Source organism: Papio anubis, chromosome X (assembly GCF_008728515.1).
Source record: "Papio anubis isolate 15944 chromosome X, Panubis1.0, whole genome shotgun sequence".
Taxonomy (NCBI): Eukaryota; Metazoa; Chordata; class Mammalia; order Primates; family Cercopithecidae; genus Papio; species Papio anubis.
Window position 1 is genome coordinate 93,162,364 of NC_044996.1, and position 14,908 is coordinate 93,177,271.

The window sequence follows — 14,908 nt, forward strand, 5'->3', positions numbered from 1 at the left end:
AGTTTTTTGTGTTTTTTAGTAGAGATGGGGTTTCACTGTGTTAGCCAGGATGGTCTCGATCTCCTGACCTCGTGATCCGCCCTTCTCGGCCTCCCAAACTGCTGGGATTACAGGCTTGAGCCACCGTGCCCGGCCTCCCCTCTAATTATTAAATAAAGAAGCAAATAAATGAAGGTAATACATACTTGTTTCAGAAATGTTGGAAGATTCAGAAAATTAGAAAATTTCTTTTTATCACCCAAAATTTGCCCCCTAGAGGCAATCATAGTTAATGTTTTGGTGCGTTCTAATCTTTTCCCCCATGCATATGTAACTTTTTATATAGTTCAGATCATACCATACATGCAATTTGTCTTACTCTTTTCACATAATTTGCTACTGTAATTTTCTCAAGCTATCGAAATGTTTTTGTAAATGTCAAGTTTTTAATAGCTGTGCACTATTTTATTAAATGGATATACTATCCTTTACTTAACTGTTCCTCTATTGTTAAAATTTAGGTTGTTTCAAATTGTCCCCATAAGTAACACTTGGTGAGTATTCTTTTTATTTTATTTTATTTTTTTTTGAGACAGGGTCTTGCTCTGTTGCCCAGGCTGGAGTGCAGTGGTGCAATCATGGTTGACTGCAACCTCCTCCTCCCAGGCTCAAGCTAGTATCCCACTTCAGCCTCCCAAGTAGCTGGGACCACGGGTGTGTGCCACCACACCCAGCTAATTTTTGTATTTTTTGTAGAGATGGGATTTTGCCATGTTGCCCAGGTTGGCTCTCGAATTCCTGGGCTCGAGCGATCCACCTGCCTCAGCCTCCCAAAGTGCTGGGATTACACTACGCCTGTCCTAGCAATCTTCTTTTTTCTTTTTTCTTTTTTTTTTTTTTTTTTTAGACAGAGTCTCAATCTTGTTGCTCAGGCTGGAGTGCAGTGGCCCGATCTTGGCTCACTACAGCCTCTGCCTCCCGGGTTCAAGCAATTCTGCCTCAGCCTCCCGAATAACTGGGACTACAGGCACACGCTGCCATGCCTGGCTAATTTTTTGTATTTTTAGCAGAGATGAGGTTTCACCATGTTGGCCAGGATGGTCTTGATCTCCTGACCTCATGATCTGCCCGCCTCGGCCTCCCAAAGTGCTGGGATTACAGGTATGAGCCACCATGCCCGGCCTGCACTAGCATTCTTGCACATACATCTTGCACATATTTCTGAGTAGTTCCTTAAGGTAGATTCCTAGAAGAAGAATCACTGTGTACAAACATTTAGATTCTTGCCAAATTACCTTCCAAAAGAGTTATGTTACCATACATGCCCACTTCCCTGCACTCTTCCTAGCACTGGATTTCATTTAAAATTATTTTTGCTAATTAGAAAGGCAAACAATAGTATCTGATTGTTTTAATTACAGTGTATTCTGAGTTGTTGAGAGAAAATTTCCCACCCTGGGGAAGACAGCAACTGGCTGTTGTGTTGAAGGACATCCTCCCTGCCCCAATCCTGGCTAAGGGGCTGAGGATACCCACTGACCCTCAGTCCTGACTGTCATGGCCCGTGCCTGGGTGTGGGAGTTGTGGAGCATCCCTACCACCCAGTGCCCATAATTATGTGACATATCCCTGTGTTACTCCCTCCCCCAGGGGTTGACAATGGTGAAGACATCCCCCGAGACCTCCTGGTGGGCATCTACCAGCGCATCCAGGGGCGTGAACTGCGGACCAACGATGACCATGTGTCCCAGGTGCAGGCTGTGGAGCGCATGATTGTTGGAAAGAAACCAGTAAGTGCCTTGGAAGGCTGCAGAGGGGCCAGGGTTCAGGTCTGCCTCTGCCACTAAGTGCACCTCCTGAGTCACTGCACCTCCCTGAGCCCCAGGTGCCCTTTACCTGCAATACGGAGTGGGTGATAATGCATTCCTCAGAAGGCTGTGATGCAGAGTGAATGCAACGAGCACATTCCAAGGCCCATAGTGGGTACTGTATAAATATTAACATCGTTTTCGCCTCTGGCTTTGCCTGTCCATCCTAAGTGAAGGGCCAAGCTAATGGTTATCAGAAAACCAAAGCAAGAACACACTTTAGGCCAGGTGCAATGGCTTGTGCCTGTAATCCCAGCACTTTGGGAGGCCGAGGTGGACGGATCACCTCAGGTCAGGAGTTCCAGACCAGCCTGGCTATCATCGCAAAACCTGTCTCTACTAAAAATACAAAAATTAGCCAGGCGTCGTGGTGCATGCCTGGAGTTCCAGTTACTCAGGAGGCTGAGGCAGGAGAATCGCTTGATCCCAGGAGGTGGAGGTTGCAGTGAGCTGAGATCGTGCCAACGCACTCCAGCCTGGGTGACAGAGCAAGGCTCCATCTGAAAAAAAGAAAAAAAAAAAAAAAGAACAGGCTTTAGCCAACAAACATTTGTGGATGCCTTTCCACTGAGCCCAGCATTTTACTGGGCACCAGAGTTGGTGCTGGGCATTCATATATATGAATCAGACGTGGTCTCTGTCCTTGGGGGCACTCACAGACCAGTTGGGGTGTGAGACAAAGACACATATAATACTTCTGCCTTATGGTCCAGTTTAGGAGAGGAGAAAGGAGAAAGAGGCCATTTTCAGCCTGGAGAAATCAGGGAAGGCTTCTTGGAAGAGATAATTTTGGGATTTAATTTTTTTTTTTTTTTTTTTTGAGTTGGAGTTTCACTCTGTCACTCAGGCAGGAGTGCACTGGCATGATCTTGGCTCATTGCAACCTCCACCACCTGGGTTCAAACGATTCTCCTGCCTCAGCCTACTGAGTATCTGGGATTGCAGGCGCCAACCATCATACCCAGCTAATTTTTGTGTTTTTAGTAGAGACGGGGTTTCATCATGTTGGCCAGGCTGGTCTCGAACCCCTGACCTCAGGTGATCCGCTCACCTCGGCCTTCCAAAGTGCTGGGATTACAGGCGTGAGCCATCATGCCTGGCTGGGATGGAAATTTGAAGGGGAGTTGAAATATGACCATGCAGAGCTGGACAAGAAAGATATTCCAGACAGAGGGACAAAGGCAAGGTAGAAGAAAAGTTTAGGCCTTAGTTGCTGATACCCCTTGTGTCAGAGTGATACACATGTATGAGAGGTAAACTTTTTGCGGTTGAAACTTAAGGTGCCAGGAGGCCTGAAGCTGTGGGCTGGCCTTGCTGACACCTGTTTCTCCATGCCTGTCTAGGTCCTGTCTCTCCCTCACCGTCGACTGGTTTGCTGCTGCCAGCTCTATGAGGTGCCAGATCCAAACCGCCCCCAGAGGCTAGGGTTGCATCAGCGAGAGGTCTTCCTCTTCAATGATCTCCTTGTGGTATGAGCACTGTGGGGGAGGAGATGGAAGGGGGATAGTGAGGTTGACACCTGAGTCTGGTGTGAGCCATGTTGATGTTGGTGTGTGGTGTGGTGTGTGGAGTGTCGCAGGCGAGGTGTTCTGCCATGCCATCCGCATGGTCTCAGGCAAGGCCCAGGCCTTCTCTGCCCCTCCTTTTCCTCACAGATTCCTTTGGAGATAGTAACAGACGCACAGGGACAGAATATATGAGGACCAAAGGGATGACAGACTTACAACCTGGGAAGTGGTAGGAAATATCCTTGTGCACCTCAGTGGCCCATAGGGTTGTGTGAAGAGGGGTGAACCTGTGACCCCCAGGTCAGGCTAGAAATCTTCAGTAATCAAGATGCTTGAAGTGGGCCGGGCACCATGGCTCACGCCTACAGTCCCAGAACTTTGGGAGGCCAAGGCAGTTTGAATCACTTGAGCCCAGGAGTTTTGAGACCAGCTTGGGCAACATGTCGAAACCCTGTCTCCACAAAAAATATGAAAATTAGCCAGGCATGGTGGTGTGTACCTGTTGTGTGTAGTCCCAGCTACTTGGGAGGCTGAGTCAGGAGGATCACTTGAGCCTGGGAGGCAGAGGTTGCAGTGTGCTGTGATTGTACCACTGCATTCCAACCTGGGCAACAGAGCCAGATCCTGTCTCAAAAAATTAAATAAATAAATAAATAAATACACAAATAATAAAAACAAAATTTGAAAAAGATGCTTGGGCCAGGCACGGTGGCTCATGCCTGTAATCCCAACGCTTTAGGAGGCCGAGGTGGGTGGATCACCTGAGGTCAGGAGTTCGAGACCAGCCTGGCCAACATGGAGAAACCTCGTCTCTACTAAAAATATAAAAAATTAGCTGGGCATAGTGGTTCGTGCCTGTAGTCCCAGCCACTGGGGAGGCTGAGGCAGGAGAATCGCTTGAACCCAGGAGGCGGAGGTTGCAGTGAGCTGAGATCTCTCCATTGCACTCCAGCCTGGGCGACAAGTGAAACTCTGTCTAGAAAAAAGAAAAAAAAAAAAAAGATGCTTGAAGTGATTCTTAAAACTGAGCTCATTACAAATAGAGATGTTTGTCTTTTAGGGATGGGACTCTTAGGACTTTGCTGGTTGGAAGGGACTTTCAGGGTCCAGCTTCCTAGATGGCCCACTGGATGTATGACTGCAGGGACAGAAAGCCGCTTTCCTCTAAGGCAGCCAGTTGCCTTGTTAGGCAGCTCTGACTGATAGAATCTGTCTCCCTGTGGGTTTCTTCCAACCATCTGCACTTAACCTTTGGCATCACAAAGAACAAGTGTTGTCCTTCTGCTCCAAGACAACTGTCCAGGGTTTTGAGGACAGTGATCCTGTTCCCACTGTGGTCTCTCCTTTAGAGCAGGGTTTCTCAGTCTCATCACTGTTGATATTTGAGGCTGGATAATTCTTTGCAGGGACTGTCCTGTGCACTGTAGGATGTTTAGCAGCACCCTGGTCTCTACCTATTAGGTGCTAGTAGCAACCCTTCGACCAAAAATGTCTCCAGATATTGCTCCATGTCCTCTGGGGGCAATATCACCCCCAGTTGAGGATTGCTGCTTTAGCTGAAGTATTTCCATGCTCCCTCTGAGCCTTAGTTTCCTCCTCTGTGAAATGGAGCTAACCCCTACCTCACAGGGTTGTTATGAGGATGAAATGAAATAAGAGGTTATATGTGGAATCTGCCTTATCCCAAGGAGTACCTGGCCCACACAGTCAATGTGTAGACATCCCTCAGGTACTGAAACTGGTGTGCGTCCAGCTGTATGCTAGGCACTGGGTATGCCAGGATGAATCAGAGTTAGTCCCTGTTCTCAGGGAGCTCACAGCCCAAAGGACCTAAAAAAAGTGCTTTGTGTCATTATGCCATCCTGAAATCAAAACATTTCCTTTTATGAGCCACTTGCAGACCGCCTGAGGTGTTTGCAACCTGTGTTAGTTGAGTCCAGAGTGCCCAAGTACTCGACAAAGACGTTGGGTTGTTGAGAGGAAGACTTGTTAACTCTCTACATGGGTTCAGCAGAGATTGCCATTAAGTGCAGGCTCTGGTGAGGCCCGGTGACAGAACCCGACAACCAGACTCCTGCCTTCCAGTCCAGCAGGGGGTGATCACACACTCAGAGGACTAGCATAGCGCCTGACAAGGGAAAGGTACTGAATCATCATTCCGGTGCTCAGAAAAGGGGTTTACAAATCTCTGTGGGATGTTGGAGCAGGCTTCCTGGAGGGAGCAGGATTCAGTTAGTTCCTGGAAATGTGGCAAATGTCTGTGGTGCGTGGTCATTACATCAGGAACTTGCGTTTTCTTCCATGTCTCCCATGCTGTCCCTCAAGCTGCCATTCTCCCCAGCTTGTGGGCATGTGTATTTGTGTGTGTATGTCTGTTAATGGGGTGGGAGGGGAGGGTGGTTACCAGAAATAGGTGCCACGTGGAAATTCCCCACCCAAAACGCTGCCTCTTGTCTTTTTCCCACCCCTGCCAAAGGTCACCAAAATTTTCCAGAAGAAGAAGATCTTGGTGACGTACAGTTTCCGTCAGTCTTTCCCCCTCGTGGAAATGCACATGCAGCTCTTCCAGAATTCATGTGAGTCCCTTCTTGGATCCCAGCTCCCAAGAGTCTATGTCATGGCCCCCATGCTCACCCGTCATCTCTACCAGCTCCAGTTTTTGGAGTCCCTTACAACCAGGCTAAGGGTCTCCGAAGCACCTACTTGGTCCCAGGATGAGGGGCAGGCCAGGGTGGAGTATGACTCGGGTCTAGCCCCTGGTTAGCTCATAGTCTTGCAGAGAACCACAGTGCATGTGTTCTCTGGTGGGCCAAAGAGATGGTGATCACGCTGTGCTCTGAAGGATGAACCAGGAGGAGCTTTGTTTCATGGTACTCTGGGCAGCAGTAGCAATGTGAGTTGAGGTAGAGGTGAGAAGGAAAGAGTTTCAAGACAGCAGTGCAGAGTTGTATGCCTTTACATCCTGCAGTACAGGAAGTAAGGGGGCCACAGCTACCAGGAGTTTGAGGGTTTGGGGGCAAAGGGGAGCTGCTAAATATGCTCAAATGGAGAAGAGGCATGATCAGAGTTAGACAGTAGAAAAATTATTTCATGGGCTAGGTGTGGCGGCTCACACCTGTAATCCCAGCAAGGCAGGAGGATTGCTTGAGCCCAGGAATTCGAGACCAACCTGGGCAATATAGTAAGACCCCATCTCTACTGAAAATAAAAAAATTATCTGCACATATGGTGCGTGCCCATGGTCCCAGCTACTCAGGAGGCTTGAGGCAGAAGGATCACTTGAGCCCAGGAGTTCAAGGCCGCAGTGAGCCATAATGACACCAGTGCACTCCAGCCTGGGTGACAGAGAGATGTTATCTCAGGAAAAAAAGAACAGAAAAGAAAAATTATTTTAGGTATGAGCCACCTCCACCAATCCCAACAGAGGTGCCCAGTCTCCCCTTTCTCCACAGATTACCAGTTTGGGATCAAGTTGCTGTCTGCAGTACCTGGTGGGGAGCGAAAAGTCCTCATCATCTTCAATGCCCCCAGCCTCCAGGACCGGCTGCGCTTTACATCCGACCTGCGCGAATCCATTGCGGAAGTGCAGGAGATGGAGAAATACCGTGTGGAGTGTGAGTAGCCCAGCCACGTCTCCTCCCCCATCTCCTGAAACAGTACCCTGCAGAAACCAAGAATCCTATCCTCTGAGAATCTCAGAGTTGAGGGTTAGCTTGTCCAACCTTCCCATGCTCATTTCAAGAATTCTTCAGCCTCTGCTTGAATACCTTCAGTGACAAGGGGCTCATTACCTCCCAGCCCCATTATTATCCCAAACTCTAATTATGAGCCAACTATTCCTTCTAGTGAAAGGTATCAGGGAGAAGAATCAGAGTATTAGAGGTAGGACTGTAGTTTTAGGTCCCAGGTATGCTATTCGTTATCTGGGTGAACTGGAGCTAATTGCCTAACCCGCCTAGCCCCAGTTTCTTCCTACACGAATTTGGGGTAATGAAGTCTCCTTCACGGAGTCAAGGAGATGAAATGAGACAAGGTAGCCGAAATGTCCCAACACATCTTAGGCATTCAAAAAATCTGTATTCCCTGTCCCACTCTCTCTCCTCCTCTGCCCACATATCAATTCCTGAGCTGAGTCCCAGTGGCCTATCCTCTCCAGGGGTCACACCAAGTCATTTTGATCATATATATATATAACGGAAAATAGTGATTACATCTCATTCCTCCCGATGCCCTCCAAGTTTTCTCTTCTCCAGGCTAAGCAGTCACAGTTAAGTAACATGGTGTTAAGGAGAAAGAGGCAGGCAGACAGAAAAAGAGAGACGAGGCGGCGGACAGCTCCTTGGTGAGGCCTTCACAGCTCCAGGGCCACTCTACTCCTCAGCGAGGCAGGGATAGAAGTTTCAGTTCACCAGATCCTTTGAGACCCTGGGAAAATCCTGAGAGAGGGATTAGCAGCCCAAGACGAGGGGAGGCCAGTAGACACGTGTTTCTATGAGCTCTGTGGGGAGGTGGGGCTGTAAGGAGGCCGGAAGCACCCAAGCTCTGGAATCAGGCAGACCTGCTTCCAGAATGTCGGCTCCGCCATTTCCAGCTGTATGACCCTGGGCAAGCTCTAAGACTTCTCGGATTCTCAGTTTCCTCCTCTGCACAATGTGGATGCTAATACTGACCTCAGAACTGTTGTGAGGATTGAGAGAGATCAAGTATGTGTAGCACCCAGCATACTGCCTGGCACTTAATAGAGGATTTGATTCCTGTCAGTTTCCTGCTCCTGCCCTTCCAGGAGCCCCTCTGCTCTGGAGCAAGGTATCTGAGAACTGACTGAACTCTGGAAAGATTGCCCTTTGCCATAGGCTAGAAGGGCCTTCCCGTCCTTACTGTGAACCATCTGCCATGAAGCTCTTTTTTGAAGGGCAGGGGTGCTTTGAGAGACCTGACTGCAAGAGGGCATGGGAGGGGAGAAGTCATAAGAGTGAAAGGAAGAGAAATGGAACAGGGAGAGCAGGCACCAAGAGGGATGAAGGGAAGGCTGAGCAGGAAGGGAGGGTGCAAGACGGGAGCTGGGCACTAAGGGTACTTCGGTGATGGAGCTGCAGTTTTGGGGGAGACAAGGGCTGGTCGTCCAAGGGGCAAAACAGGAAGCCTGGGGACAGAGGGAGGGAGGAGGGAGGAGGAAGGAGGACGGAGGGCTAGGGTCAGTCAGATGGGCTCTCACTCCTGTTCCTGACCTTTGCTCCCTGTCTCCCCGACTGCCACCCAGCGGAGCTGGAGAAGCAGAAAGGTATGATGCGGCCTAACGCCTCACAGCCTGGAGGGGCCAAGGACTCAGTGAATGGGACGATGGCCCGCAGTAGCCTGGAGGACACTTACGGGGCAGGCGATGGGCTCAAACGGGGCGCACTCAGCAGTTCCCTGCGAGACCTCTCTGATGCAGGTAAGCCCTCTGGGCCCCTGCCCTGGCTGGGGAGACACGGGACCAGGTGTCCTCTTTGCCTCCTGTCACTGGCCACCAGCCTTCCCTCCACCTGCCACACACACACGCACCCTGCCTTCACCCAGAGTCCTGGGCGCTGCGCCACAGGGGGCCTGGGAGCCAGGTCAGAGCAGGGGGAGCCCAGCGTTTGGGCCAGGGAATGTGAAGTGGGGCCACAGTCTTGGTGCCTCTCTCTTGCTGCTCCACCTCTCCTCCTCTTCTCCCTCTTCTGTCTCTCCTGTACCTCCACTCCTCCTTCTCCATCTTTTCCTCCTCTCTCTCCTCCTTCTCCACCTCTCCTCCTCCCCACCTCCCCCTCTTCAATGGGGGAAAGGGATAATGGGGTGTCTGTCCCCGGGAGGGGCCCAGGCCTGGTGCCCAGCTCTGGAGCCCAGCAGGGTAGGGAGGGGGGGTTGCTGCTCTGACGCTGGGCTCCTTGCTTGTGGGTGCAGGGAAGCGGGGGCGGCGTAACAGCGTGGGATCGCTGGACAGCACCATCGAAGTAAGTGCCAGCTCCTGCCCCACTCGTCCTCTGCATGAGCCCTGCCCCGGCCATGGAGACCCAGAGGAGGAGGGGACCTGTTGCTCCCCCCTTCCCTGCTGAGAACCGTGCGGCTGCCTCTCCCAGCCAACCACTCTCTCCATCTGTCCTCAACTCTGTCTGTCCTCATTCTGCCTGTCTCTCAGCCTGTCTTCCACTCTCCCGTGCCCCCTCTCAACCCCAGGGCCGACGGCGAGTAGGGATGCCCTTGGAGTTGGGCCACGAGAAGCTCTTACCTCCAAGTCCTGCTCTTTGACCCTGGGCGAGTCACTCTGCCTCTCTGGGCCTAACCTTTTCCCTGCCTGCAAAATGGGGATGAGGAGGAGGTACTGCTAATTTCTCCTCTCCCAGCTGAGGCTCAGATGAGATAGTGGATGTGACAGCCGAGCTTTGCAAGCTGGGGAGCTCCACATATGAGTACAGGACTGTGATTTGGTTTTTATTACAACTTGGGGTTCGCTATCTCCCCAGCTCCAGCCCTCAGGGACAGGGGTGGAATTTAGGGCTGGGGGTTTAGGGCATCTAGCCTGGCCTGACTTCCCCCCTCCCCCCTTCCAGGGGTCTGTTATTAGCAGTCCACGCCCTCACCAGAGGATGCCACCTCCGCCCCCACCCCCGCCGCCAGAGGAGTACAAGAGCCAGAGGCCCGTCTCCAACTCCTCATCCTTCCTGGGCTCCCTATTTGGAAGCAAGCGGGGCAAGGGGCCCTTCCAGATGCCACCGCCGCCAACAGGCCAGGCCTCTGCCTCCTCTTCATCTGCTTCTTCCACGCACCACCACCACCACCACCATCACCACGGCCATAGCCACGGTGGCCTGGGGGTGCTGCCTGATGGGCAGTCCAAGCTCCAGGCCCTGCATGCCCAGTATTGCCAAGGACCAGGCCCTGCCCCGCCACCCTACCTCCCACCCCAGCAGCCCTCTCTTCCCCCACCTCCCCAGCAGCCCCCACCCTTGCCCCAGCTAGGCTCCATTCCACCGCCTCCCGCCTCAGCCCCACCTGTGGGGCCACATCGCCACTTCCACGCCCATGGCCCAGTCCCAGGGCCCCAACACTATACCTTGGGCCGGCCAGGCAGGGCACCCAGACGGGGAGCTGGAGGACACCCTCAGTTTGCTCCACATGGCCGCCACCCCCTGCACCAGCCCACATCCCCACTGCCCCTGTACAGTCCTGCTCCCCAGCACCCTCCAGCCCACAAACAGGGCCCTAAGCACTTCATCTTCAGCCACCACCCACAGATGATGCCAGCAGCAGGCGCGGCTGGGGCCCTGGATCCCGGCCACCAGGGGGCTCCTACTCCCACCCCACCACCTCAGTTTCATTGTCACCGCACTCACCTTATCCCAACACTCCTCCTACTCCACCTCCTTCCCCCACCTTCTCCCCACACCTCCAAGAGACTTCACTCTTCTCCGCCTACCTCCCACATGCCCGCCAGCCTCTGGGCCCCCTGGCACAGCCAACCCCCCCAGTGCAAACTCCTGCTGCCAAGCTGACTGCACTGTGGCTCCATGTAGAGAGAGTGAGCTGGGGAACAGGAAAGTCTGGGGAACCACAGGAGAGGGACCTTACACCCTCTTTGCTTCCTCGGTTTTTTCAAAAATATATATACACATAGCAATGTCCTCCTCCCCATGTCCTCCCTGCCTTGGGACCCGTCCCCTCACCCCCAGCAGTTGCCATGGGGTTTCCTTCCAGATTCGAGGATCCTTGCCACCTGAAGCCTGGACTCAGGGTGCTCCAGTGCTGGGGAGTGGTGAGGGCCTTCCAGAGATCCTCGTTCTCTTTCTCCTGTCTTCTTCTTCCCCACTTTTCCCTGGAGGTCTAGCTCTGTGGCCTCAGACCTCTGGGCCTGTGTGAGCTCCCTGTCAGCTCTGGCTGGCGGAGAAGGGCAGGTGTCCAAAGCTGTCGAGGTGAAGGCTTCCTCGGGGCTCCTCTGGCCGTGTGGGGCTAGGAGAGTGCTCTGTAGAGTTGTGGTCAAACCTCAGCTGGCTTGGCCCTCTCTCTGACCTCAGGGCCTGGCCACACACTTCCATGTGTCTTTTTGCCTGCTGGAGGACACGGACTGTCGATGCACTCGGTGGGTGGGACCCTGCTTATGTTGGCCCCACGTGGGGCAGTGCTTCCTCTCTCGAGCCAGTCTATGCCCTTTCTCCAGTAGGCCCCAGCCCAGACCTCTTCGGCTTCAGGAACTTGCCTCGCCCTGCAACGTTCTTATCCTGATCAAAGTCCAGACAGGTTTTCGGGGGGCTCAGGTCTGGGATGAGAAGGGCACTGCCCTCCCTCACCCATATTGCATGCCCCCCCCCCCATTCCCTTACACCTACCCCACCTACAACTGAAGACAATGCACTTTACAGATATCGCCCACACACACCGCGCTGGGGCAGGGCACCCAGCATCAGCCCTGGGGAGAGAGGCTCCCAAAGGGCCACCATGAGCCCAAGATGTCCTTCCTGAGGCAGAGATTGAAGCCATCAGAGCTGGGGTTGGGAGCCAGAATGCCTGAGTCCTTCTGTCCATCAGAATCTCCGCTGCCTCTCCAGCCCTTTTGCAGCCCTGTTTATTTATTATAAATATATTTTTTACAAGCCCCAGCTCCTCTTCTTGCCCCGCATATCCAGCTCCTCACTCAGCTCCTGTCTCCCTCTCCCCTCTCCACCATGGGCTACAGTACAGACAGACAGAGGGACCCTGGCTGTACGAAGGGCCAGGGCCACTGGGGCTTGGGGGCGGGGGAGTGTGACAGTGGAAGGGGCTGTATGGAGAGGAGCTGGGGTTCAGGCATTGTCTTTTTTCCTCCTTGTATATAAGAATGTATATTTGATGCCTCATAAAAGACCTTGTGCTCACCTCCTGCCTCTGCCTCCTACTTCTGCGCCCCTTCCCCACTGTGGAGCCCGTGGAGAGAGGCCTTAGCCCAGGGAGGTGATGCGCTAATGTTAGAAATTCAGGCACCTGGGTGGATGAGATGCTTTGCTTGGAGGGAGGTGGGAGTGAGGGAGGTTTTTCTATCTCATTTCATGCACAGTTTGCGTGACAGAGTGGCAAGAGTATGGGCTTTGGAGTTGATCCAGTTCACATCCTGGGGTTTTCATTCCTAGGCATGTGAATTCGGGAGAGTCACCCTCTCTGAGTCTCCGTTTCCTCAGTGTAAAACTTGGGCTGATAAGCCGTTGCCACATGGAGATGATGATGATTCCCAGGAGTAATGGATGCCAAGGAGCCAGGATAGAGCTGAGCAAGTTAGTTCCCTTCTCTTCCTTTCATAGGATGGATGCTTCCTTCCACTCTTGGGGCATCTCCTCTCACCCTGGATGTGGCTGGCCTGGCCTGGCTTGGGAGCTTCTCCCTCATCTCCACAGTGGCTGGCCACATTTCTATCCTTGAGGGTGGGAGAGTGATTTGGAAGGCACAGGGCTAGATACATTTTAAGAGCTCTGCATATATACTTGGGATGTTAGATAACAAATAGCTGGACTCCCTTTCATTTACAGAGAAGAGGACAGGCTGAGAGAAGGGAAGAGTCTCTCCCAAGGCCACTCAGCAAGTCAGGATGGGGTTTCCTGACTTCTAGCCCCAGGGCCCTTTCCAGTCCTCCCAAACCTCTTCCCTCTGAAACGGACGTGTTTCTAGCATCACTGATTATGTCCTGGATCTTAGCCTAGCGCAGGAGAAGTGGGGTTGAGCCATGGTTCTTGGTTAAAGTCAGCAGGCTCCCCAGAAGCAGCATTCAGTCACTATTTTTGCTGCCTTCCTAGAATCTGGAATGGCCTCTAAAAGGGAATGGTTTGGATGGCCTCGCTCTTAGCAGCTCGGACCAATTATTTGTTTTCTTCCTTGTATGCATGTTTAAAGGTGTCCCAGGGAAGACAACTAGCAAAAGCAGCAGCTGGGGCCACCTACACATTTGATGCTGCCTTATGGACCAGACGTGAGGGTTTGAAGAGCTTAGACCCACAAGGTCCTGAATCAAGTCCAATCAACATTTTTTTAGTTTTCTTCCCTGCTGGACCAAGCTGCACGATCGTTTCCCTACCTTCAGCTTGATTCTGGTCGCATTTTTCCAAAGCTCAGCTTTTAGCACTCAAATCCTGGCTCAGTGACTTGCCTGTGCTGCATTTGGCAAGTCACCTAACCCTTCAGAGCCTGGCTTTCCACCTGTAAGATGGGGATAATAACCTTGCAGGACAGTTAACAGATGCATGTGAAGTGCCTACCTCATGGCCAGACACACAGTAAGCCACCTACAGAGACCACTTATCTTTACATGGGAGGTGTTCCACAAGGTGGCCCAGCCAATCTCTGTGGTCCTAACTCTCATTCCTCACCCACACATTGGCCATCCACTTACTGTTCCCCAAAAATGCCTCTGTGTACTTTCCAAACTCAGCATTTTACTTGTGCCTTTCCCCCCTGCCACGATACTCCCCCCAACATCCCTGATGAAGGTTTTCCCAACCCTTGCAAGATGGGCTTGAAGAACCCATCCTTCACAAAATGTGCCCTTCATCACATTCTCTGAGATCCTTCCCCGCCATACCTTAAGTGGCGTGGGAGTGACACTGGTCTGAATCATCCCCATCCAGAGCATTGCCCCATATAGTGCCTGGCACAGCACAGATGGTACTAAAATTTTGTTGATCGAATGAATGAACGAACGGTTCTTTCTAAGTCTCAGAGTTAGATATCTTTGCATTGGTTGATTTACTGATTGATGCAACCTGTGTACCAAGTTTCCGGGCCCCTCTGGGAGCTCCTCATGCTTCCTTCAACTGTTTCCTAAATTCTCCTCCTCCAGTCCTCATTGCAGTCCCAGCGCTGGGCTGTCTGTGCTCCTCACCCCCTCCACCCCTCCAGAAATGCACTGTCCAGACTGTGGAGGGGTAGTTAATCTCCTCACTTCCCCATTTCTCTGAGGACCTGAAGACAGCAAGCCCATTGACTATTCTTACATCAAAGGTGCTGCTGCCAATCTCTCTGGGGATACAGATGGGGAGAGACAACACATAACAAAGAACAGAATTGCTGGAACCCGCGAGGCGGAGGTTGCAGTGAGCCGAGCGAGATCGCGCCAATGCACTCCAGCCTGGGTGACAGAGGGAGACTCTGTCTCAAAAACAAACCAACCAACAAACAAACAAACACAAAGGACAAAGGTCCTAGAATCTCAGAGTTCTTATGTTTGTTCTCCAGTGCTGTCCAGTAAGGTCTGTCTGTGATAAGCAAAATGTCCCATACCTGTGCTGTTCAATATGGTAACCACTAGCCACATGTGGCTACTGAGCACTCAAAACGTGGCTAGTGCAACTGAGGAACTGCACTTTTCATTTTATTAAATTTAAATGTAAATAAATAAGCACATGTGGGTAAGTGGCTACCACGTCAGACAGTGTAGGACAAGAGTTTCAGGAGTGGACAGACAGCCTGGTGGGGATAATGTGAAGATGATAAAGTAAGTACACGCCCAGAAGGAAGCCCTGGGTGTGTGGGAACACAGAGGAGGGGAAAACCCAACTTGGGGTGTGTGGGTGG

General features: G+C 52.0%; 1 protein-coding gene across 3 annotated transcripts in view; it reads left to right on the forward strand.

Annotated features, from left to right (window-relative positions):
• The window catches only part of LOC101009534 (IQ motif and Sec7 domain ArfGEF 2), a 92,082-nt gene extending 78,035 nt beyond the window's left edge, over window positions 1–14,047 (forward strand). The window contains exons 9-16 of one of the 3 annotated variants that reach the window (XM_003917751.4): window positions 1,630–1,769; window positions 3,191–3,316; window positions 5,832–5,931; window positions 6,808–6,969; window positions 8,616–8,789; window positions 9,281–9,330; window positions 9,928–12,618; window positions 13,232–14,047. In XM_003917751.4, the coding sequence (XP_003917800.3) occupies window positions 1,630–1,769; window positions 3,191–3,316; window positions 5,832–5,931; window positions 6,808–6,969; window positions 8,616–8,789; window positions 9,281–9,330; window positions 9,928–10,869 (1,694 nt within the window). In that variant the 3' untranslated portion in view covers window positions 10,870–12,618; window positions 13,232–14,047. Of the gene's footprint in view, window positions 1–1,629; window positions 1,770–3,190; window positions 3,317–5,831; window positions 5,932–6,807; window positions 6,970–7,593; window positions 8,488–8,615; window positions 8,790–9,280; window positions 9,331–9,927; window positions 12,619–13,231 lie in introns of those variants that run through there. The other 2 variants (XM_017953938.3, XM_017953939.3) reach the window with 2 other exon arrangements.
• Window positions 14,048–14,908: the final 861 nt, after the last annotated feature.